This window comes from Scyliorhinus canicula, chromosome 15 (genome assembly GCF_902713615.1).
Source record: "Scyliorhinus canicula chromosome 15, sScyCan1.1, whole genome shotgun sequence".
Taxonomy (NCBI): Eukaryota; Metazoa; Chordata; class Chondrichthyes; order Carcharhiniformes; family Scyliorhinidae; genus Scyliorhinus; species Scyliorhinus canicula.
The window spans coordinates 13,969,350-13,993,009 of NC_052160.1; the positions used below are offsets into that span (position 1 = coordinate 13,969,350).

General features: G+C 51.2%; 2 protein-coding genes across 3 annotated transcripts in view; one reads left to right on the forward strand and one right to left on the reverse strand.

Annotated features, from left to right (window-relative positions):
- Window positions 1-374: 374 nt before the first annotated feature.
- ccdc78 (coiled-coil domain containing 78) overlaps window positions 375-23,660 on the forward strand; it is a 151,674-nt gene continuing 128,388 nt past the window's right edge. Inside the window, exon 1 of the mRNA XM_038820820.1 lies at window positions 375-391. The gene's annotated coding sequence lies outside the window, so the exon portion shown is untranslated. The remainder of the gene's footprint in view (window positions 392-23,660) is intronic.
- Window positions 19,745-23,660, reverse strand: part of LOC119978899 (WW domain-binding protein 2-like) — a 42,624-nt gene continuing 38,708 nt past the window's right edge. For both annotated transcript variants that reach the window (XM_038820826.1, XM_038820825.1), the window contains 2 exons: window positions 21,623-21,721; window positions 19,745-19,968 (listed from right to left, as the gene is read on the reverse strand). In XM_038820826.1, coding sequence (XP_038676754.1) covers window positions 19,961-19,968; window positions 21,623-21,721 — 107 coding nt within the window. In that variant the 3' untranslated portion in view covers window positions 19,745-19,960. The remainder of the gene's footprint in view (window positions 19,969-21,622; window positions 21,722-23,660) is intronic.

Here is a 23,660-nt window from a genome sequence, read left to right on the forward strand (position 1 = left end):
TCCCAAAATGGTTAAATGTTGCTCATATTGACATTGATGTGTAACCTAGAATGAGGTTTTGCTGGGCTGAGCGGGAGAATATGAGAATTTGCTTTGAAAATAGTGGCGATGCTAATTCTCCTGCTCTAATTGGCACAGCCTTGGGCTGCCTAACATCACAATGCTTCAATCTGATCGATCCGGAGATACACAGTTAGCGGCCCTGTTCACCCAGGCCCCAGGTGTTGTTTCTCTCGCCGCTAGACGCACTTTGTAGCAAAATATGGCACAATGAATATTTTTAAACAGCTTAAACTTACTGAACCATGAAAATGCTGACTGTGACTTGGAGCGATTGAAAGTACCCGTGGATTTACCTTTAACAAGACTTTGGCTCCAATCAGCAGCAAAGGTAAATATTTAAAATTTGTTTCTGCATTGCTGTTCTTTTGAATTGTTGATTCTAACAGCTTTCAAACATAAAAGAGACCTTAACTCAACTCTGAAGGATGAAGTACTTTTCTGCGCAGTGACCATTTACACACACAGTCATTATCACGTCACCTCACAAAAATGATACACGGGTATAAAAGTATTGTTAATATACGCATGCTTTTTGATTGCTTCTCAACTGCTTTTGAATAAGTTTGGGGATAGCCTGGTTACTCTTACCTCGGTTGCTAAGCGAAGATATGCTTTTCTCAAAGGGAGATTTACAGAATTTACAGTGCAGAAGGAGGCCATTCGGCCCATCGAGTTTGCACAGGCTCTTGGAAAGAGCACCCTACACAAGGTCAACACCTCCACCCTATCCCCATAACCCAGTAACCCCACCCAACACTAAGGGCAATTTTGGACACTAAGGGCAATTTATCATGGCCAATCCACCTAACCTGCGCATCTTTGGACTGTGGGAGGAAACCGGAGCACCCGGAGGAAACCGACGCACACACTGGGAGGATGTGCAGACTCCGCACAGACAGTGACCCAAGCCGGAATTGAACCTGGGACCCTGGAGCTGTGAAGCAATTGTGCTATCCACAATGCTACCGTGACGTAACAAAATGTCCCCAAGACAGAATTGAGGCAGGATTTTCCGGTCCATCCCACGGCGGGACAGGAAGTTCTGGCCCGATGCTGAACGAAGCCTTTTCCTGGTCCGTCAAATTTACCGTCCAGCCCGTGACAATTTCCATGGCAGGTGGGACCCCAAAATTCCGGTGTAGGAATTGGGCTGTTCCGTGTGAAGAGATTGAGTGGATTGGGCCTGAAGTTTTTTTTAAATGTCTTTATTGAATTTTACATCTATACACTGTACAATAGGTGGGTAAGACGGTTCTTATGTACAATTACATGGTGAAGTCTAAAAGAATGAGAGGCGACTTAAGTGGGCAAAGATGTGACAGATGGAATACAATGTGGAAAAGTGTGAAGTTATGCACTTTGTAAGGAGGAATGGAGGCATAGACTATTTTGTAAATGGGAAAATGCTTAGGAAATCAGAAGCACAAAGGGATTTGGGAGTTCTTGTTCACGATTCTCTTAAGATTAATGTGCAGGTTCAGTCGGCAGTTAGGAAGGCAAATGCAATGTCAGCATTCATGTCAAGATGGCTAGAATACAAGACCAGGGGGGTACTTCTGCCGCTGTATAGGGCTTTGGTCAGACCCCATTTGGAGTATTGTGAGCAGTTTTGGGCCCCGTATCTAAGGTAGGATGTGCTGACCTGGGAAAGGGTCCACAGGAGGTTAACAAGAATGATCCCTGGAATGAAGAGCTTGTCGTATGAGGAACGGTTGAGGACTCTGGGTCTGTACTCGTTGGAGTATAGAAAATGAGGGAAACTTACAGGATACTGCGAGACCTGGATAGAGTGGACGTGGAGAGGATGTTTCCAATTGTAGGAAAAACTAGAAGCAGAGGACGCGATCTAGAAACTAAGGGGGCAATCTTTAAAAAAACAGAGATGATGAGGAATTTCTTCAGCCAGAGGGTGGTGAATCTGTGGAACTCTTTGCCGCAGAAGGTTGTGGAGGCCAAATCACTGAGTGTCTTTAAGACAGAGATCGATAGGTTCTTGACTAATAAGGGAATCAGGGGTTATGGGGAGAAGGTAGGAGAATGGGGATGAGAAAAATATCAACCATGATTGAATGGCGGAGCAGACTCGATGGGCTGAGTGGCCTAATTCAGCTCCTATGTCTTATGGTCTTGTGAAACATGTACAAACTGTGGCGGTTTGCTGGAGCAGATGCAAAGAGGTTGTTCCCCCCGGCTGGAGAGTCTAGAACCAAGGGGTGGCGTCTCAGGATTTGAGGGCACCCATTCAGGACTGAGAAATGGAAACATTTCGTCACTCAAAGTTTTATCTCAAAGGAATTCTCTACCTCAGAGAGCTGTGGCTGTCAGCTGCTGAGTATGTTCAAGTCTGAGATTGCTGGATTGATCAGGGTGGACTGGAGAGACAGGGCAGGGAAATGGAGTGCTGATTGAAGATCATTGAAAGGTGGAGCAGGCTTGGGGGAGGGCGGGAGGGGTTGGATGCTCTGCGGATGCTCCGGTTTCTTATTGGAGATGTGGAAAAATATGTCTAATAGCAGCAAAGGCAGCGAAAAGTCCTGCGGGAAGATTCACTTGAATCAAGCAAATTTGTTACAGCAGAAAGGCTATAAACGTGATTAAATGTTCTGGCTCTGCAAATAGATCGTCAGAAAACCAATGTGACTGCCACGGTTTGGGCCACTGTTCGGAGGCAGCTTAATCGTGCGAGGGGAGGGGGGGGGGGGGGCAAAGAAACTGAGGTGCAGTGGAACAATTGAGGTGGAAAGAAATGTCCAGCCAATCCCCAATAAACGGATCCTCCAACGATGGACGATTCGATGAGAGACCAAAGTTCAGTCAAAGGTGGTAGGTAAACCCAAAGTGGCTTTGCCCCTCAGAATGTGCTGTTTGTTCAAACCCTTCTTTCATCTGCCTGGTATGAATTGGAAATGAAACCATTAAAGGATGCATGTTGGGGGAAAAAAGAGATGATTATTCAAGTTGAGGAACTGAAAGCTCTGACTAAATTAACCCAAGTATCCTACATCTCATCCCTGTCACCTTTATCAAAACTACTGATTGGAATTGTATTGCATTTAAAAAAAAAATGATAATGGTGTTGTAGGGGCAACGAGTCTGCACCGAGTTGGCCGAGAAACAAAGCATACTTTATTTTACACTTACCTATTATGTACAGCTCTAGTAGTACCCCAATGGGTCTTGTCTCTGGCCTAAGCCGGCTGGCTCTGTATATGGACAACTATATTTTGTTAAGAGGTCCCCTGCTGCCTTAATGGGGGAGTTTGTATTCTGCAAGGGCTACGGGGAAATTAATCGCTCCCATCCTGTAGGTTACTTTTGGCTTATGGCACACGGTTTCAATTACAGATATAGTGTTGGACAGTATTTTCCGTCTCCTCCCAACCCCGTGGAGTGTTTCCCGAAGGTGGAAAAGCTCGCCATTGGCCGGAGGTGGGACCTTTTTGTTTCTTCAACTCCCACCCTATTTTAGCACAATAGACAACTCAAATATTAACAACAGCAGAATTCGATAAATATGAGGCAATTGAGATGGAAAAAAGTAACACAATTGTAAAATGGTTGAGTAAAATACTATTAATTAGCAGCATTTGTGGTGAAATTAGTATCTTTTTTGTAATAGTACTTCTTTAACTCCCCATTCTATGTCATTTCATTCTTCCCATGCCATTCATCTCATGATATTCCCATCCCTTTCATCCCCTTCATTTTATCCTCATCCCATCGCTTCTTCCTAGGCTATTCCTATTCCCAGTCCCACCCCTCCCATGCCGTCCCATCCTCGTCCCTCGAATCAATGCGCCCCCTGCATTCCCCTCCCTATGCCTTCACCCTCTGCATACCGTCAGCCCCCAACCTTGCCACCGCCAGCACCCACCATGCTCCAGCCCGCCATGCGCCCCACATGCAACATTGCTCCGCATCGGCCAATCAGAAGAACGCAAACAGAAAAAAGCTGCATGTGTTATTACTGCAGATGAATTTCTCTGCAGAGAGAGCTGGAAATTACAACTCATTAAATGTTGTGTGAATCTAATCTATAATTTGGTGTCTTTGCGTAGAATTTCAGAAGTCAAACACAATACAGAAACGCAAATGAACACACCAGAAATAATATAATCCTGCAAATCATTTGAGCACGCCAGGGAAAAATCAGCAAGGCTGACCAAGGGTTGATTAAACAGTTACAAAGTCAATAGAGAGAATGTCAGTCCATGTACATTCAGGACACTGGCAACAATTCCAGTTGAAGGCGATTGCCAAAACAAACTTCAGAGGTCAAGCAAAGGAACAATGAGTTTCTGAAAATCTGAGAGTGTAGTTGTCATATCCATCAAATATTTGGGCAGCACGGTAGCATAGTGGTTAGCACAAATGCTTCACAGCTCCAGGGTCCCAGGTTCGAATCCCGGCTTGGGTCACTGACTGTGTGGAGTCTGCACGTTCTCCCCGTGTGTGCGTGGGTTTCCTCCGGGTGCTCCGGTTTCCTCCCACAGTCCAAAGATGTGCAGGTTAGGTGAATTGGCCAGGCTAAATTGCCCTCTGGGTCCAAATTGCCCTTGGTGTTAGGTGGGGTTACTGGGTTATGGGGATAGGGTGGAGGTATGGGCTTGGGTAGGGTGCTCTTTCCAAGAGCCGGTGCAGACTTGATGGGCCGAATGGCCTCCTTCTGCACTGTAAATTCTAGGAAAAAAAATTAAATAATGGGCAACAAAAAGACGAGGGGGTGGTAAAGGACTTCTGTAGCAGAATAAAATCTTGTTTCACATCAGAGGGATGATTGACTGACCATGTTCAGTGTTTGCATCCAGCCACTTCATTACTAATCTGCCTGAAACAGGCTTCCTAACGATGTGTTTCGATGTTGACAGATAAAGCTTCAATTAGCAGAAGGTGGGCCGGCGGGATGGGCCTGACTTCCGTCGAGTCAGTAACATTCCGGCGCCCTTTGAAAACGTTTGGACGGGACCCGATTCCGGGAGGGTGAGGCTAGGGGAAACCTATAATGGGAAACGGGAATGGGGAAAATAATGGGAAAAACGAGGAAATGGCAGAGACTTCGAACAAATATTTTGTATCTGCTTTCAGAGTAGGAAGCACGAAAAACATCTTAGGAATGGTAGTAAACCAAGGGGAGAAAGGAATATAGGAACTTGAAACAATCACAATTACCTGAAAAAAAAAGTACTGGGAAATTAATGGAACTAATTGTCTGACACGCCTCCTGGACCTGATGGCCTGCATCCCAGCAGCTTAAAGGAAGTAGTTTCAGAGGTAATCAGCAAGATGGCGCCGGAGAGTGGCGACTCTCTGCGATCTCTCTCGCACAGATCCTCTTCTTACAAGTCCTATAACAGTATTAATCTCTTAAAACTTAATTCTTTAAAAAAAAAAAATTTTTATTAAGATTTTCACAAAATATAAACAACAAAACAATATTAACCAAACAACCATAGTAAAAACCAAAGAACAAGAACCAACAGTAACTACAAAAACAGAAAAAGGAAAGCAACAAAAGGGAAAGAGATAACACCCGCCCCATCCAAAAAACCCATGTACACAATTCTCCCTCCCCCTGAACCAAACCCCCCCCCCCCCCTCCCCGGGTTGCTGCTGCTGCCAGCCTATTTCCCTACCGTTCCACCAGGAAGTCCAGGAAAGGCTGCCACCGCCTAAAGAACCCTTGCACCGACCCTCTCAGGGTGAATTTCACCCTCTCCAAATTGATGAACCCCGCCATGTCATTGATCCAGGCCTCCACGCTTGGGGGCCTCGCATCCTTCCACTGAAGCAAAATCCTACGCCGGGCTACTAGGGACGCAAAGGCCAGAACACCGGCCTCTTTCGCCTCCTGTTCCCCCGGCTCCGCTGCTACCCCAAATATCGCCAGTCCCCAGCCTGGCTCAACCCTGGATCCTACCACCCTCGACACCGTGCTTGCTACCCCCTTCTAAAAGTCCCCCAACGTTGGGCATGCCCAGAACATATGGGCATGGTTCGCTTGGCTCCCCGAGCACCTAGTACACCTATCCTCACCCCCAAAGAACCTGCTCATCCTCGTCCCGGTCATGTGAGCCCTATGCAGCACTTTGAACTGTATGAGGCTAAGCCTCGCACATGAAGAGGAGGAGTTCACCCTTTCCAGGGCATCCGCCCACGTCCCCTCCACAATCTCCTCACCCAGCTCCTCTTCCCATTTACCCTTCAGCTCCCCCACTGAAGCCTCATCCACCTCCTGCATGACGTGGTTCACGTCCAAAATCCTCCCCCCTCCAACCCACACCCCCGAGAGCACCCTGTCCTGAACCCCCCGCGGGGGCAACACAGGGAACCTGCCGCCTGGCAAACACCCTAACCTGCATGTACCTAAACATGTTCCCCGGGGGGAGCCCAAACTTCCCCTCCAACTCACCCAGGCTCGCAAACCTCCCATCTACAAACAGGTCCCTCAACCTCCTAATACCTGCCCTGTGCCAGCTAAGAAACCCCCCATCGACGCTCCCCGGGATAAACCGGTGGTTCCCCCATATCGGGGACTCCATCGAGACCCCACCTCCCCCCCCCCCCCCCCCATGCCGTCTCCATTGCCCCCAAATTTTCAGGGTAGCCACCACCACCGGGCTTGTAGTATACCTCGTTGGAGGGAGCAACAACGGCGCCGTTACCAGTGCCTCCAGGCTCGTATTCACACAGGACGCCATCTCCATCCTCTTCCATGCTGCCCCTCCCCGTCCATTACCCACTTATGCACCATTGCTGCATTGGCAGCCCAGTAATACCCACACAGGTTGGGCAGCGCCAGCCCCCCCTATCCCTTCCCCCAAAACACCCTTCTCACCCTCAGGGTCCCGTGTGCCAATACAAACCCCGTGATGCTCCTGTTGACCCTCCTAAAAAAGGCCTTTGGGATAAGGATGGGGAGGCACTGGAACAGGAACAAAAACCTTGGGAGCACCGTCATCTTGACTGACTGCACCCTACCCGCCAGCGACAGCGGTAACATATCCCACCTTTTAAACTCCTCCTCCATTTGCTCCACCAACCTTGTGAGGTTAAGCTTGTGCAGGGCCCCCCAACTTCTAGCCACCTGGACTCCTAGGTACCTAAAGCTCCTCCCTGCCTGCTTCAGTGGGAGCCTACCAATCCCCTCCTCCTCATCGCCTCCGGCATCCCCCCCACCGGGTCCGCCACATACAGCAACAGGTCGTCCGCAAAAAGCGACACACGATGCTCCTCCCCACCCCGCACCAGGCCCCTCCAGTTCCCCGACTCCCTCAGCGCCATAGCCAGGGGCTCAATTGCCAATGCAAAGAGCAAGGGGGACAGGGGACAACCCTGTCTCGTCCCCCGGTACAGCCAAAAGTACTCCGACCTCCTCCTATTCGTGGCTACACTCGCCATCGGGGCCTCGTAGAGCAGCCTCACCCAACGGACAAACCCCTCCCCAAACCCAAACCTCCCCAACACCTCCCACAGATACCCCCACTCAACCCTATCAAAGGCCTTCTCCGCATCTAATGCCACCACTATCTCCGCCTCCCCTTCCACAGCCGGCATCATAATGACATTCAGAAGCCTTCGTATGTTGGTATTCAACTGCCTTCCCTTTACAAACCCCGTCTGGTCCTCGTGAATGATCCCCGGCACACAATCCTCTATCCTTGTAGCTAAGATCTTCGCCAACAGCTTGGCGTCTACATTTAGCAGCGAGATCGGCCTATATGACCCACACTGCAGGGGGTCCTTGTCCCGCTTAAGGATCAAGGAAATCAGCACCCACGACATAGTTGGGGGCAAAGCCTCCCCCTCCCTTGCCTCGTTAAATGTCCGAACCAACAGGGGGCCCAACAGGTCCGCATACATTTTATAAAATTCGGCCGGAAACCCATCCGGCCCCCAGCGCCTTCCCCGACTGCATGCTGCCAATCCCAGTGACCAGCTCCTTCAGCTCAATCGGCGCCCCCAGCCCCTCCACCTGCCCCTCCTCCACCTTCGGAAATCGCAGCTTGTCCAAGAAGCGCCCCATTCTCTCCCCCCCCCCCCTTCCACCGGGGGTTCAGACCGGTACAATTCCCCATAAAAGTCCCTAAAGACCCCATTAACGTCTACCCCCCTCTGCACCACCTTCCCATCTCTGTCCTTCACTCCCCCAATCTCCCTGGCCGCGTCTCGCTTTCGGAGCTGGTGTGCCAGCATCCTACCCGCCTTCTCCCCGTATTCATACACCGCTCCCTGTGCTTTCCTCCACTGAGCTTCCGCCTTTCTGGTGGTCAGTAGATCGAACCCGGCCTGAAGGCTACGCCGCTCCCCCAGCAAACCCTCCTCCGGAGCCTCCGCATATCTCCTGTCCACCCTCACCATCTCCCCCACCAATCTCTCCCTCTCTCTCTGCTCTGCCCTCTCCCTATGGGTTTGGATGGAAATCAACTCCTCTCTAATCACCGCCTTCAATGCCTCCCAGACCGTCCCCACTCGGACCTCCCCGTTATTGTTGGCCTCAAGGTACCTCTTGATACACCCCCGAACCCTCCCGCCCACCTCCTTGTCTGCCAGCAGCCCCACCTCCAAGTGCCAGAGCGGACGCTGGTCCCTCTCCCCCCCCCCAGCCTGAGGTCCACCCAGTGCGGGGCATGATCCGAAATGGCTATGGCAGAGTATTCGGCATCCTCCACCCTTGAGACCCTGCTCACGACAAAAAAATTGATCCTGGAATAGGCCTTATGCACGTGGGAGAAAAATGTAGCCTCGCAAACCTCCAGGGACCCACCCCTCCCATCTGATCCATAAACCCCCTCAACACCTTAGCCGCCGCCAGCCTCCTACCCATCCGGGACTTGGATCGATCCAATGGGGGATCCAGCACCATGTTGCAGGCCCCCCCCATGATCAGGCCCCCCACCTCCAGATCCAGAATGCGGCCCAACATGCGCCGCATAAACCCCGCATCGTCCCAGTTCGGAGCGTAAACATTCACCAACACCACCCGCTCCCCCTGCAGCTTACCACTCACCATCACATGCCTCCCGCCACTGTCAGCCACCACCTTTGACGCCTCAAACGACACCCTCTTTCCCACCAGGATCGCCAACCCCCGATTCTTCGCATCCAGCCCTGTATGAAATACTTGGCCCACCCATCCCTTCCTCAGTCGAACCTGGTCCGCCACCTTCAGCTGCGTCTCCTGGAGCATGGCCACATCTGCCTTCAGCCCCTTCAAGTGCGTAAACACCCGGGCCCGCTTGACCGGCCCGTTCAGCCCCCTCCCATTCCAAGTTATCAGCCGGATCAGAGGGCTCCCTACCCCCCTCCCCTGCCGACTAGCCATAACCCATCCCCTGCCCGCCACTGGCCAGCGCTCCCCGCTCGGCCTGTTCCCCACGGTGGCAAACCCCCCCCCCCAGCACCCCCTGTATACTCCAGTTCCTTCCTGGCCATTTCACATTTCAACAGCACCCCCCCCCCCCCCCCCCCCCCCAGGCTAGGACCCCTTGTAGCCGCACCCCCCTCCATAGCACTCCCTTGAGCCAGCTAACTTCTGCTGACCCCGGCGACTCCCGCCACACTTCCGACCCCTCCCCGCGTGGGGCTACTCCTCCTCCTCCGTGCCCATCAGCAGGCCCCCCCCCCCCGCTCTTGCGCGGGAAAATAAAAACCAGCAAAGGCCCGCGCTTCTCAGCCCCGACCCCGCCCCCATCACCCCGCAGCGCTGGAAACAAGAGGAAAGCCCGCGCTTTTGCCCTGCCCAACCCCGCCTCCTCTAGGGCAGCTCCCATTGCCGGTCCCCACCACCAGCTCCCCGCACTCCCAGTTTACCTCCCTGCCCGAACCTCTCTGCCAGACCCATACAAAAAGACATAAAGACATCGCCCCACCCACCCTAAAGCCAACACGCATCCTGCATGAAACAGAGAACCCTCCCTCCAAAAAAATAGACACAGTTACATTTACAGACAAAACCCCATCCCTGGCCCTCAGTTTGAGTCCAATTTCTCGGCCTGCACAAAGGCCCACGTCTCCTCCGGGGACTCAAAATAATGGTGACGGTCCTTGTAGGTGACCCACAGACACGCCGGCTGCAACATGCCAAACTTCACACTCTGTCTGCGGAGCACCACCTTCGTCCGGTTAAACCCGGCCCTCCGCTTGGCCACCTCCGCACTCGAGTCCTGGTAGATCCGCACCACCGTGTTCTCCCACTTGCTGCTCCGCTCCTTCTTGGCCCACCGAAGCACGCACTCCCGGTCAACGAACCGGTGGAACTGCACCAGCACCGCCTGTGGTGGCTCATGCGGCTTGGGCCTCCTGGCCAGTCTTCTGTGGGCCCCCTCCAGCTCCAGGGGCCCCTGGAAGGACCCAGCTCCCATCAGCAAGTTCAAGAAAACGACCACATAGGCTGCCAGGTCCGACCCCTCCAGCCCCTCCCTGAGGCCCAGGATCCGTAAATTTTTCTGCCTCGACCGGTTCTCCATCTCCTCAAACCGCTCCTGCCACTTTATATGGAGCGCCTCGTGCACCTCCACCTTCCCCGCGAGGGCCTCATCCTCCCTTTCGGAGGCTTGCTGCTGCAGTTCCCAGATTTCAGCCCCCTGGGCTGTCTGAGCCTCCAGCAGCTTACCGGTGGTAGTCTTCAGCGACTCCAGCAGCTCCACCTTAAGCTCCCTGAAGCAGCGCTGAAGAGTCTCCTGTGCCCACTGCCTCCACTCCTCGAGGGCTCCGCCGGCCGCCGTTTTGTTTTCCTTCCCCCGCTTTTACAGAGGCGCTGCCACCGCTTTTCTGCTCGCCCCACTTGATGAACCATCAATCGAACGCGAGACGAGTTGCTGTACAAAAGTTAGGCTTTGATAAGCTAGAAGTTAGCCCTGCGGTCGACTACAATAAATGGACGACCGCCGGGCGTTCTGGGTATTTATACCTCGCTCTGGAGGCGGGGTTAACTCAGCCTCTCGACCAATTGGAGAGTCGTCACATGACTGGTCTCAACCAATCAGTCGAGAGTCACATGACCGACCAGGGCCAATGGTAAGCCAGTGTTCTGCACCAATGGTAGACAGCTATGCAAATCATACCACCACATTTACCCCTTGCGGAGAAAGAAGCCGGGGGGGGGGGGGATCAACGAGAGCCGGGGGTGGGGGTGGGTGGGGGGAGAGAACTGGTGGTATGAGTAGCAGCCAGAGAAGGGAGAAAAAAAATGTTGGCTTCCCACTGGCCCAGACAATTAACAATAGTACATATTGTCCCAACAAGGTTCATGGAGTTGTTGTAAATTAAATAGACTCGATCAGTCTTTTCGTGGCCCGTGACGTCCTGGCAGACCGCCGCAGTGGAGTTGGTGACATTGGTTCAGCCGATGGTGGTGGTTCCGCTGATGTCCTGGAGTCCGGGAGCGATGGTCCTTGGACAGTCTCCGTCACCTGAGCTGGTGGTGGAGACGCCATGGACAGAGAAGGGGTAGCCAGGGTGGGGCGCTGGGGGGAAAAAAACAGGGGGGGCTCTGTGGTGAAGGGGGGGGAAGACCGCACGCCGGCGGGTACCAGGTCCCGGAGGGAGACCGTGTTCTGCCAACCGTCGGGGTACTCCACATATGCATACTGTGGGTTAGCGTGGAGTAACTGGACTTGTTCCACCAACGGGTCGGACTTGTGCACCCGCACATGCTTCCGGAGCAAGATGGGTCCGGGGGCGGCCAGCGACATCAGGAGAGGGGATCCGGAGGACGACTTCCTGGGGAAAACAAGAAGACGTTCGTGAGGTGTCTGATTTGTTGTGGTACAGAGGAGTGAGTGGATAGAATGTAGGGCATTGGGGATAACCTCTTGCCATCGGGAAATAGGGAGATCTCTGGACCAGAGGGCCAGTAGTATGGTCTTCCAGATGGTACCATTCTCCCGCTCGACCAGCCCGTTACCCCGAGGGTTATAGCTGGTCGTCCGGCTAGACGCAATGCCCCTGTTGAGCAGGAATTGACGCAGCTCATCGCTCATAAATGAGGACCCCCGATCGCTGTGTATGTACACGGGGTAGCCGAACAGGGAGAAGATGGAGTGGAGGGCCTTAATGACGGTCGATGTGGTCATGTCGGGGCAGGGAATGGCGAAAAGGAAGCGGGAGTATTCATCGATCACCGTCAGGAAGTAAATGTTGTGGTTGCTAGAGGGAAGGGGCCCCTTGAAGTCAATGCTGACGCGTTCGAAGGGGCGGGATGCTTTGATCAGATGCACGTGCTCGGGGTGGTAGAAGTGCGGTTTGCACTCTGCGCAGATGTGGCACTCACGGGTTACTGTCCTGACTTCCTCGATGGAGAAAGGCAGGTTGCGGGCCTTTATGAAATGGAAGAAATGGGTCACCCCTGGATGGCAGAGGTCCGCGTGGAGGGAGTGGAGGCGGTCTATCTGCGCGCTGGCGCAGGTACCGCGGGACAGGGCATCAGGAGGCTCATTGAGCTTCCCAGGACGAAACAAGATCTCATAGTTGTACGTGGACAACTCGATCTGCCACCGTAAGATCTTGTCATTCTTAATCTTGCCCCTCTGTGCATTATCAAACATGAAGGCTACTGACCGTTGGTCTGTGAGGAGGGTAAACTTCCTGCCGGCCAAATAGTGCCTCCAATGTCGCACAGCTTCGACTATGGCCTTGGCTTCCTTTTCCACAGAGGAGTGGCGGAGTTCGGAAGCCTGGAGGGTTCTGGAGAAAAAGGCCACGGGTCTGCCCGCTTGGTTCAGAGTGGCCGCCAGAGCTACTTCTGATGCGTCGCTCTCGACCTGGAAGGGGAGGGACTCGTCGATGGCACGCATCGTGGCCTTTGCGATGTCCGCTTTGATGCGGCTAAAGGCCTTGCAGGCCTCTGTCGACGGCGGGAAGGTCGTGGTTTGAATGAGGGGACGGGCCTTGTCAGCGTAATTGGGAACCCATTGGGCGTAGTAAGCGAAGAAACCCAGGCAGCATTTGAGGGTATTGGGGAGAGGGAGTTCCATCAGGGGGCGCATGCGTTCGGGGTCGGGGCCTATCACTCCGTTACGCACTACGTAGCCGAGGATGGCTAGACGGTTGGTGCTAAACACGCACTTATCCTTATTGTACGTGAGGTTAAGGGGTTTTGCGGTTTGGAGGAATTTCCGGAGGTTGGCATCATGGTCCTGCTGGTCGTGGCAGCAGATGAAGACATTATCGAGATACGGGAAGGTAGCCCGTAATCCGTACTTGTCGACCATTCGGTCCATCTCCCGTTGGAAGACCGAGACCCGATTTGTGACGCCAAATGGAACCTTAAGGAAGTGGTAGAGGCGCCCATCAGCCTCAAACGCGGTGTATTTGCGGTGACTCGCGCGGAGGGGGAGCTGGTGGTAAGCGGACTTGAGGTTCTCAGTGGAGAAGACTTTGTATTTCGCGATATCGTTTACCATGGCGGAAATACGGGGGAGAGGATACGCGTCCAGTTGCGTAAACCGGTTGATGGTCTGGCTGTAGTCGATGACCATCCGGTTTTTCTCCCCAGTCCGGACCACCAGCACTTGGGTTCGCCAGGGACTGTTGCTGCCCTCGATGACCCCTTCCTTCAGTAACCTCTGGACCTCGGACCTGATGAAGGTTCGGTCCTGGGCGCTGTACCGTCTGCTCCGTTTCGCGACGGGTTTGCATCGGGGGTGAGATTAGCAAACAAGGAGGGGGGGTCCACTTTGAGGGACGCGAGGCTGCAGACAGTGAGTGGGCTATAGGGCCGCCGAATTGGAAGGTCAAGCTCTGCAGGTTGCACTGGAAGTCCAGTCCTAGGAGTGCCGGTGCGCAAAGGTCAGGGAGGACAAGGAGTTTGTAATTTTAAAAAATCTTCCCTTGGACCGTGAGGTCCGCGATGCAGCAGCCGGTGATGCGGACGGAGTGCGAACCTGAGGCTAACCCGATTTTGTGTTTTACAGGATGGACAGGGAGCGCGCAGCGTCTTACCGTGGCAGGGTGAACGAAGCTTTCCGTGCTCCCGGAGTCCAGCAGGCAGCCCGTCTCATGGCCGTTGAGATGGATCAGCGTTGTTGTTTTGGCGAGCGTGCATGGCTGTGACTGGTCGAGCTGAATGGCCGCGAACCGTGGAGAAGAACCATCGTCGCAGTTGTCGTCGGCCAAGTAGTAGCTGGCAGAACCTTGCGTGCCAGTCCAGGATGGTGGTGCCCAGGATCCGCATGTGGAGTCGGCGCCCCATGATGGTGGTGCGCAGGACCCGCACGTGGAGTCGGGGTCCCAAGATGGCGGCGCCCAGGACCCGCACGTGGAGTCGGCGCCCCATGATGGTGGTGCGCAGGACCCGCACGTGGAGTCGGCGACCCAAGATGGCGGCGCCCGCGGGGCCCTCGTGGTTGCTGGGGGCGGGGTTAGCGGGGCCGGCGGGCCGACCGGAGCGGCTGAGAGCGGGGGCAGAGAGGCGGCCAGGCGCAGGGGCCCGGGGGCGGCGAGGAGAGAGTTGCGCGGTGCGCTGGAAGGGCCCGGAGAAGGGGGGGAGGAGAGTAGGGCGGGCGCAGGGGCCCGGAGGCGGGGGGGGGGGGGGGGGGGGGGGGGGGGGGGGGGGGAGATTGGCGCAGTGTACTGGAAGGGCCCGCAAGGGCCCGGAGAGGGGGATCCCCTGTCGCTGCGCAGTACAGCAGCGACCGATTTGGCCTGGCAGACGGATGAAAAGTGGCCCTTCTTCCCGCAGCTCTTACAGAGGGCGGAGCGGGCTGGGCAGTGCGGGCGGGGGTGTTTGGCAAGCCCACAGAAATAGCAGTGGGGCCCCGCGGACTTGTCGGGGCGTCCCGTGGCGCAGGCCTGAGGGGGGTCGGGAGCGGCGGATGGCGGTGGGGAAGCGTGTCAGGAGGCCCAGGGCACTGCAGCGCGGCTGGGGACATAGGCGCGGGCGTTTAAATCGGCGACCATCAAGGAGGTGGAGAGAGTCCGTGCCTCAGTTAGGCTGAGGTCGTCTTTCTCCAGCAGCCGCTGGCGGATAGCGGCAGACTGCATCCCAGCCACGTAAGCATCTCTAATCAGAAGTTCCATGTGCTCCGTGGCTGAAACTTGGAGGCGGGAGCAATTCCTCCCCAGGACAGCGAGGGCCTGGTAAAATTGGTCTAATGACTCAAAGGGGAGCTGTTGTCTGGTAGCCAGCAGATGTCGGGCGAATACTCTGTTTACCGGTTTAAGAAACTGTCCTTTCAGCTTAAGCATGGCTGCATCGTAATCTTTTTCCTCCGCAATCATTGCGTAGGCTGCCGTGCCCACGCTGGAGTGGAGGATGTGAAGCTTCTGTGCCATGGTGGGGGGGCTTTTTGCGGACACCAGGTATCCCTCGAGACATGCCAGCCAATGTTGAAAGATTTCTGAGGCGTTCTGAGTTTGCGGGCTGATGCGGAGGCATTCGGGCTTGATCCGGAGATCCATCTTCAAAACTCTAGCTTATTAAATTGATGAACCATCAATCGAACGCGAGACGAGTTGCTGTACAAAAGTTAGGCTTTAATAATACCTGGGTGGTAGTACTAGAATATTTAGAAAATAATAAAATCGGGCAGAGTCAACATGGTGTTGTGAAAGGAAAACTGATTGACTTATTAGAGTTCTTTGCAGATTTAACAAGCAGAGTAGAAAATCGGGAACCAGTGGAGGTAAAGTATGTCGATTTCTAAAAAGGCATTCGATAAGATGCCACATGAAAGATTACTGTGCAAAATAAGAGCTCCTGCTGTTGGGGGTTGTATATTAGAAGGCCTAGCTTTGAACTGCAGCATCGTGGCATGGCTGATGCTCCAGAGAGCCACTGTCATTCTCCCAAGGTGGCACCTCAACAATCCTAACAACTGTTGGGGGACAGATTGCTGGACTGCAATGAGACCCTGAAGACCCCATTGAATATTGGGGCGGGGCTTACCGACCAACCCTCATGCCACATGTTTTTCAGTGGCAGAGATGGCCTGCCAGCGGGATTTACTGACTCGCCGTTGTCAACAGGATTTCCCGTTGAGTGCATCCCTCGTCGCCAGGAAAAAAACGTGCGTCGGCATGGGACCGGAATATCCTGCCAGCGTGAACAGCCGGTAGATCGCGCCCATGGTATTCACAACATGGTACCACTGGTATCTGTAGCAATGCCCTCAGGGCTTCACAGCTGGCATTGACAAGAACAATGCCAGCATCTGCTCTAATTGCCACCTCAGAGGTAGTTGATGAAATCCTGGCCCCTGTGGATAGAGTACCTCTCTCCTCCTGTCCACTTTCTGAATCGAGGTCAGAGCACCATTGGAGCCCACACTCCTCCATGTTGTGCTATTCCTGTATCTTTCCCATGCCTTGGCTTCTCGAATGACTTCTACTTGTCTGAGCCAGCATGCATCTCCCCTTTAAGAGGTGCAGGCTGGTTTTAAATTCTACAGACAGGCTTGAATTTGTTCTAGCCTCTTATGATTTTCCAACCAATTCTCAGGCGTGCCGTCACCCAGAACTGGCTGCAATCATTTAAATGTAAAAGAAGTGTGAGGTTTGTGGGCTCCCTGGTTCAAAAGCAACAGGTGCTGTTGGGGCAGCACGGTAGCATTGTGGATAGCACAGTTGCTTCACAGCTCCAGGGTCCCAGATTCGATTCCGGCTTGGGTCACGGTCTGTGCGGAGTCTGCACATCCTCCCCGTGTGTGCGTGGGTTTCCTCCGGGTGCTCCGGTTTCCTCCCACAATCCAAAGATGTGCAGGTTAGGTGGATTGGCCATGATAAATTGCCCTTAGTGAACAAAATTGCCCTTAGTGTTGGGTGGGGTTACTGGGTTATGGGGATAGGGTGGTGGTGTTGACCTCGGGTTGGGTGCTCTTTCCAAGAGCCGGTGCAGACTCGATGGGCCGAGTGGCCTCCTTCTGCACTGTAAATTCTATAAATTCTATGAAAAGGTGCAGGTTCATCACATGATGCGATCCCAAGGCCCATTTTTAGGCCGAAACTTCGCAATTGGGAAGAGAATTTTCCCGACGCTCTTGAAAAATTGGTAAAAGTTACATTTCCTGAAACAAAATGTTCACGTACGTTTAATTATGAATTCACTTCAGATAAAGTGTGTTCTGGGTATTGAATGCTGGGCCAAGAGTTAGCATATTGGTTCACACCCAGGGACCTTAGTTTAAATCCACACAAGCCAAAGAGAGTCAAAGTAACCTCGCTTTCCTATCTGTAAAAGACCCAGGTGAAGTTTGTCCATATGGTTTCAACCTTTGGGTAATGGACAAACAATGGCTTTCTTGAGAAATGGGCCCCAGTGATTGTTGCCTTGATGTCTTGCCCTGGATTTTATGGAAAACTGGATCATCTGCTTACTGTTCATAATCTGATTGACGCATGTGTGAATTGTTTATGGCTTTCATATCCTGGTCGGGGGCCACTGGATATTAACCCTATTTGCCTGCTCGTCCCTCAGAACATCTCGGCGCAGAGTGACCTACATTAGGTTGATTTGGTATTCTGAAGAAGAGCCACACGGACTCGAAACATTAACTTTTTCTCTCTCCACAGCTGCCGCCAGACTTGCTGAGCTTTTCCAGCATTTCCTGTTTTTACTTTGATTTTGTTCTTTTTTTTCTGACTTTTCCTGGCCTAAGCTGGCTCCCTGTCAAGGAACACCTTGATTTCCCCGTGTCTGCGTGGGTTTCGCCCCCACAACCCAAAGATGTGCAGGGTAGGTGGATTGGCCGCGCTCAATTGCCCCTTAATTGGAAAAAATGAATTGGGTACTCCAAATTTATTTAAAAAAAGAAGGAACACCTTGATTTGAAAATTCTCATCCTCGTTTACGATTTCTCCACGGCCTCTCCCTATCTCTGTCCCCAGCTTCACAACCTTCCCAGATCTCGGCACTCCCCCAATTCCGGCCACTCGGGCACCTGGATTTGAATTGTTCCACCATTGGTGGCTGTTCCTTCAGTTGCCCAGTTCCTAAACTCTGGATTACCCACCCTTCACTTCTCTGCCTCCCTCCCTGCTTTAGGCATGACTTCTAGACATGACCAAGATTTTCATCATCTGACTTAATGGGCAGGATCCTCTGGTCCCCCAAACACGTGTTTCTCGGCAGTGCGCCGTTCGCTGGCACCGGGAATCTCTCTTCCCGCCACTTGTAAATGGGATTTCCCATTGGAAAACGACAGGCTGCCAGCGGGAAAGAGAATCCCGATGACTGGAGAATTCCGGCTGATATCTCCATGCGTGGCTGTGTTTGTTTTTTATAATGCTCTAGTGAAGCACTGAAGGACTTTTCCTCATGTTAAGGGTGCTAGATAAATGTACGTTGTTGTTCTTATTTGCCTGTGTCGCCATTTGGAAATTGTTTACCATGGATGTTCTTTTGTTCTGCATAAAGAGTGGAAGGGGGGGGGGGGGTTGCACTGCTGGAGGGAACAGAGAACAAGGCCAGCAGCACGGGTTCAATTCCTGTACCAGCTGAGAATTCTGAATTCTCCCTCTGTGTACCCGAACAGGCGCCGGAATGTGGCGACTAGGGGCTTTTCACAGTAACTTCATACTTGTGACAATAAAAGGTTATTATTAGTATTGTACAAAATCTTGGTTCGGCGTGTGAATAATTGGTCCCCTTGGAGTGGGTGATGTTGACAACCTGAAAAGTACTCAGAGGAAGGATACCAGATTGATAGTTTAAAATCCCTTAGTTGCCGTCACAGATTTAGACAGTTGGGTTCTTTAGCTCAAACAAAGTTTTGATGTTGGGGCTTTGATTGAGTAATTCAAAATGAAGAAGTGATTAGATTGTGTTCATGTGGATGGACTATTTGAATTTGTTAGAAAAAGGAGAATCTAGAGATGAATGTAAATGTTACATAAACAATGATCTTAGCTGAGATGTCACGATGCTTTCTCCTTTTCATTGACTTTGGGAAACGTTGCTGGGCTGTTCATTGATTGTGATTTGCTGAACTTGTTCAAAAGGGAGCTGATTTTTACAATTGATTCACTCAAGGAATGTGAACATTGCAAGGGCAGCATTTATTGCCCATTCCTAATTGCCCATGAAGGTGGTGGAGAGCTGCTACCTTGAACTGCTGCAGTCCATGTGGTGTAGGTACACCGACTGTGCTGTTAGGGAGGGAGCTCCAGGATTTTGACCCAGCGACAGTGAAAGAACGGCGATATATTTGCAGGTCAGGATGGTGAGTGACTTGGAGGGGAACATCCTGGTGGTGGTGCTCCCATGTGTCTGCTGCCCTTGTCCTTCTAGATGGTAGAGGTTGTGGATATGGAAGGTGCTGCCTTAAGGAGCATCGATGAGTTTCTGCAGTGCATCTTGTAGATGGTGCACTGCTGCCACTTTGCATCGGTGGTTGAGGGAGTGAATGTTTGTGGGCAGGGTGTCAAGCGAATGGACTGCTTTGTCCTGGTTCAGTAGTTTACGCTGTTGGAATGTTGGCTAATTTCCAGATATTTGGTATCTGGAAATTAATTTGACCGTCTTCGAGGACCAGGGAAATTTTGCAGATTATTTTTCTGAGTCAGCTGAGAGTAGTTTTTTTGTAGTTCTTCAGAGGTAGTTGCTACTAGCATACAGGAAGCATGCTGCTCAATTGTACCCTGGCCATATGGCACAGATTGAGTGAGCCAATTTGTCTTTTTCTGTCCGTTGTATTTATTTTGTCTGCGCGCATGAACTTGTAAAGTTTAAGGAATTAGACGCTAGTTTGCAAGTGTTAACCTTTATTAATTGCCTTAGTGTGTCTGTTGCTGCTTAAGATGGGCATGTACAAGACTGCAATCAGTATCTTTACCTTGCAGTTTGCAGGCTGTCCTTTCATTTGCAATTTGCTTCAAAGTGTAGCTCCTGTGTTACAAATGCCACCACACAGATCATTCATTGTCAGCCATCTCTGATTCCATTGGCTTACAATTTGATTGGCTATTTCTCTGAAAAAGACAGCAATTAGGAAGTGGTATATTTATAGTCACACAAACTCCCTTTGTTGAGCATTCCGATCTCATATTTTATCTGTTGAAAAGTATATTCTTGCAGCCATCACCTTGCTGTGTGGATCATGACCTGATGTCCGTCAATGTCTTTAAGGGCAATTACACTGTTAATATTTAATGATAGCTACATTGTTAAACAGGTGATGGGCATTTGTACACTGATGGTCTGGGGATAGCTGGGACACTGGAATTGGGAGTAGTGTTGACTGTGAATTAAGTCAATAAACTCCCTCCAGCACATAAAGTAACTGTGTTTTAACTTCACCAACACGCATAGATCCGAGTAACAATGTCTGCGTTGCTTTATTGTAAAAGAGAGTAAAATAATAATTATTTTTTGGCTATTTAGGGAAAATAATTTTATACAGGCAGTGCGTCTGACATGTAGGAGTCCACTGCCATGACCTCAAATGTTTGCAATCTATTTAAATGACCTGCAAGCAGGGAGAGAGTGTAACATAGCAGATGATACTGAAATAGGTGGGAAAGCAGGCAGAGAACAGGAGATACAGATTTTACAGACGGATATAGATAGGCTGGGAGATTGGGCCAAAATTTGGCAGATGGTGTTTAATGTAAATAAGTGTGAGGTTATCCATTTTGGGTGAAAAAATCGTCAGGTAAATTATTATCTAAATGGAAAGCAGATTCAAAATGCGTCTGGGCAGAGGGATCTGGGTGTCTTTGTCCATGAATCGCGGAAAGTCTGTCTGCAGGTACAAACTGTAATAAGAAAGGCAAATGGAATGTTAGTGTTTATTGAAAAAGGACTGGAGTATAAAAGTAGAGAAGTGCTGTTGCAATTGTATAGGGTGTTGGTGAGACCACATTTGGAGTATTGTGTCCAGTTTTGGTCTCCTTATTTACGGAAGGATGTGGCGGCATTGGAGGCAGTTCAGAGGAGGTTCACCAGATTGATTCCGGGGATGAAAGGGTTGACGGATGAGGAGAGATTTAACAGTTTGGCCTTATATTCGTTGGAGTTTAGAAAGATGAGAGGGAATCTGATCGAGGTGTATGAAATACTAAAAGGGATCAATAAAGTAAATGTAGACAAAATGTTCTCCTTTGTGGGGCAATCTAGAAAAGAGGTCATGGATATAGGTTGAAAGGCGGTAGATTTAAAACTGAGATGAGGAGGAACTACTTCTCGCAGAAAGTGATGAATTTGTGGAACTCGCTGCCCCATAGTGCGGTGGAGTCCAAGTCATTAAATGGTTTAAAGAGGGAGATAGATATATTTCTGATTTTTTAAAAACGGGTTAAAGGGATATGCGGAACAGGTAGGGACATGTCTTTGAGACCAGGAAGAGATCAGGTATGATCTGATTGAAGGTGGAGCAGGCTCGAAGGGCTGAATTGCCTACTTCTGCTTCTAATTCCCCTGTCCCTAGGATAACAGCTCCAAATTCTTATTATTACTAAGAAATTTACTCCGATGTGCAGATTTACACTTCAGCCAATATGGAGTGCCTGCTCTCTCACGGATCCACCTTGCTTATCTGAGGGCTTCAGGTGCCGATTCTATGCTGACTTGACCTTATCTCCCATTTGTTCCTCTAATTAAAGCAGAACCAAAATGTGCACTTACTTGTTGATTTATTTGCAGCATGACTCTGACTGGTGTGGTCAGAGCTCAATGGAGCTGAATAATAATTAGGCATCGAAATAATGGCTGGGTTGAAATCAGCTGGAAAAAGAAATCAAATGAAAATAGACAATAATGGGCGCAAATAAACTAAGCCATGTTTACCTTTCTGCCAAAGCAAATCATCGCAAAACTTCTGTTTTGCACATTTTGTAAATTTTGAGTTACCCAGTGTTATATCTCAGGATTTAAAAAGAGGATTTTTCACGTGAGCGAGGATGTTATTTTTAATGGATTTTGAGCGGGATTGTGCGGGCCTCCAGCCACGTGCTTCACGGCCGTTCGCTGGCCGCGGGCGGGATTCTATTTTCCCTTCGGCCGTTAATGTAACCGCCCCGCGCGACTGCGAAACCCGCTGGCGGGAGCACGCGGCCGGCGAGAAAATTGAATCGCAACAATCGGGGGGATTCTGACCCATGTGTCATTGTATTATTAATAAGAAACAGATACGGGTGGATAAGGTGCTGAACCGAAGTTGGATGTAACAACAATGTTATTCATGAGCTTATTCATATAATCGAAGAGCATCTCACATCCATTGTGTTGGGGAAAGTCTTTTCATCCTCATTGCCCCGTGAATGGAAAAATAGAGAGAGGCTTTTTGAAACAGGAAGGTTGCGAGAGCTGTGAGTCTTTTTTTAAAATATATTTTTATTGAACATTTTTGAATCTGTAGATAAAAAGCAAATGAACAACCTCAAAACAAACATCCCCCCACCCCTCAACGTTTGACGGGGACCTTGAAATACATGACAAATGGCTGCCATCTTATGTTAATCCTCCCTATCAAACCCCTCAACGTATATTTTCTCGAGGTACAAAAACTCGATGAGATCCTCCAGCAACGTCGAGGCACTGGGTGGAGAAGCTGACCTGCACGGTAACAGAACCTGCCTGCGGGTAATCAGCGAGGTAAAGGTTAAGACCCCGCACCTGTCTGTCGGTCTGGCAGGTCCACCCCCCAAAAATGGCTCCGAGTGTGCCAGGCTCCAATTCCCTTTGTAAGATCGTCAACATGGTGCAGAAGAAGGAACCCCAGAAGTTCGCTAGCTTAGACAATCCCAGAACATATACACGTGATTCGCTGACCCACCCCCCCCACACTGCCTCCTCAAACACTCGACTCATCCTCGCCCTTGTTAAATGTGCCCGATGTACCATGGTTAATTGTATGAGCCCGAGCATTGCACGCGACGAGGGCTTCACACCACAGCCCCATCTCCACTTCCCCCACTTCTTCCTCTCACTTGCTGTTAATCCCCTCCAGCTATGTCCTCCACCAGAATCCTCCCATAAATTCCAGAAGTACTCCCTTCTTCCCCCGCCAACAACAACACCCTCTCCACCAACGACGAATGCAGCAATGTTTTAGGCTTCTGGGTTGCTGTAGAGTAGATAGCAGATGCTATCTCCCTGGCCCTAGAATCAACACTCAAACACCTCGACAGCAAGGACACCTATGTCAGACTGCTGTTCATAGACTACAGCTCTGCCTTCAACACCATTATCCAGACAAGACTAATAACCAAACTCTGCAGCTGGGATCCTTGACTTCCTCACCAACAGACCGCAATCTGCCAGGATAGGCAACAGCGCCTCATCCACAATAGTCCTCAACACCGGAGCCTCGCAAGGATGTGTGCTCAGTCCTCTACTGTACTCTATACACACGACTGTGTGGCAAGATTCAACTCCAACTCAATCTATAAGTTTGCGGATGATACGGCTGTGATGGGTCGTATCTCAAACAACGACGATCAGGCTACAGGAGGGAGATAAATCACTTGGTTGCATGGTGTACCGAAAACAACCTCTCTCTAAATGTCAGAAAGACCAAGGAACTGATCATCGACTTCAGGAAGCGTAGCACGACACCCCCACCCCTGGTCTACATCAATGGCACCGAAGTGGAGATGGTCGATAGCTTTAAGTTCCTGGGGGTCACCATCACCAACAGTCTGTCCTGGTCCACTCACGTTGA